The sequence below is a fragment of the Octopus bimaculoides genome, chromosome 4, assembly GCF_001194135.2.
Source record: "Octopus bimaculoides isolate UCB-OBI-ISO-001 chromosome 4, ASM119413v2, whole genome shotgun sequence".
NCBI classification, from domain to species: Eukaryota; Metazoa; Mollusca; class Cephalopoda; order Octopoda; family Octopodidae; genus Octopus; species Octopus bimaculoides.
In genome coordinates, this window is record NC_068984.1 from 106,056,875 (window position 1) to 106,058,985 (window position 2,111).

The 2,111-nt window shown below is 27.9% G+C and overlaps 1 protein-coding gene across 1 annotated transcript in view; it reads right to left on the reverse strand.

The window, feature by feature from the left end:
* LOC106879427 (focadhesin) overlaps positions 1-2,111 on the reverse strand; it is a 260,907-nt gene that overhangs the window by 35,253 nt on the left and 223,543 nt on the right. The window contains exon 30 of the mRNA XM_052967658.1: positions 1,391-1,471. Coding sequence (XP_052823618.1) covers positions 1,391-1,471 — 81 coding nt within the window. The remainder of the gene's footprint in view (positions 1-1,390; positions 1,472-2,111) is intronic.

Genomic DNA, 2,111 nt, shown 5'->3' on the forward strand with positions numbered 1-2,111 from the left:
ATATATATATCTACTGCAATCTATTTGTCAACCCTTTTGATACCAACCTGTCTGAGACTGTTCTTGGTTTTATGATACAAAATTTTCTGTTTAAAGGTGATCTAAACTGAAACACTCCATCAAAATTACATACGAATTTGTTTCAAACACTAGCTTAATAATAACAAATTATTTTAAGAAATTCTTCATTATTTTCAAAATTGATTGAAATGAAGGAGTGTATTTCAATGAAAATATGTTAATAAGAGGGTGAAGAGGCTGAGGTTAAGTGGAACAGCAGCATCATCGTAGTATTTAGTTTGATCTTTTACTTGTATTGAGCTGAGGAAATTGAAGTATTCAAATGCTTATAGACAGATTAATACCAGAAGGATAAAAAATATAATTTAAAAAATGGTGTGGAAAGAGATTATAATGATGAATTTTATAAAAATTGATCAGTTTATTTTCTTTTTGCTTCAATTTTTATTGCAAAAAGAATACTTAAAATTATGTGTTGAATTATATTTGTAAAGTTGAACCAGCTTAAATAAATAGAATATAAAATGGCATTCTGATAAAACTTTAAAAATAAATTATATTTAACTGAACAAGTTCAAATCTTCTAGATTATTCTGTATTTGATTTTTAAATTCCCTTTTCTTTTTTTTTCTTTTCTGATATAGGAAGAGCACATTTGAATTTCATGTCATATTATTTGTAATGTGACAAAGAAGCCAGACGTATTTTTTTTTTTTCAAACATATTTACGTTTATATAATGTATTTAGCAAGAAGAAAGTCACCAAACAGAAAATGCAATATTATAGAAAACAGGAAATAAAGGTCTATTAAACTTTACACAATGTTTAGATGGAGTGATTATAAGCACAGTGTTTTAATATATACAAAATTACTCAGATAAACAATAAATAAAATGTATAAATACAAGTAATTAATACTAGAAAACACAAATGAGCATTTTTGAGTATTATAGGCTGTGGCAGAAAAATTTTTCATATTTTACACATCAAGACTGGTGAATCTGAGAGGTGTTTTGCCACGACCTGCAGTCATAAAATATGAATTGTAGTTAATTCTTTAGCATTCAGATTAATTTAATTAATTTATCAAATATAATGCTTATTTATCAACATTTACAAAAAAAATTAATCATGTAGTACCTTACTGCTTCAAGATTTTGAAGATGTGATTGTTTATTTTTAGAATTACATTGTAGGGTAGGTATGGAAGGCTGGATTTGGCCAGTTTGAACATATAACAGGTAGAATATTTGGTCCAGATATAGCAAGTTTAATGGTAAAGAGTTAAGTCATAGTTGAATAATCTTACTTGATTTTTTTTCAGTAATATTTGAGGTTAATGAAGATTTGAGCAACATTAATTCTTACCTCGTTTGCCTTGATCAAGTAGAAAATCTACTAATGCACGAATTATGTATTTGTTATCCAAATAATGATAATTGGTAGGAACTGAAAAACAAACATTATAGGTATTCCAATATGTATTAAAATGCAGTTTAACTGAAAAGGAAGGTGAACAAATGTTAGCTATAAGCCTGATTTCATGTTATTCACAGGCATGGCTGTGTAGTTAAGAAACTTGCTTCTCAATCATGTAGTCATGGGTTCAGCTCACTGCATGGCACCTTAGGCAAGTATTTTCTAATACCAGACCAAAGCTACATGAACAAGTTTGGCAGATGGAAACTTTAAAAAAAGCCTGATGTTCTGGTGATCTGATGAGCTAGCTTTCTTCATTTGCCTTAATTTATGAATATTCAATTGTATTGTATAATGCCGAGCATACATATTAATGCAAACATGTATACATAATTTCTTGCATGCAGAAATTAATAGCACATGAAGAAGGTTGGGAATTGGCCAGAATCCAGCAGAAGTCACTTGGTTAGATGAATAATATATATTTAACTCTCAAACCTTCTGACTTCATGTGTGTATATATATATATATATATATATGTTACCGTTAAAATACATAATTTAGTTATTTAATGAAATAACTAGGTATTTCATGAATTACCTGGCTGAATCAGTTAAAGTGTATAAAATTATTACATTGTAGAATGTAATAATTTTATACACTTTAACTG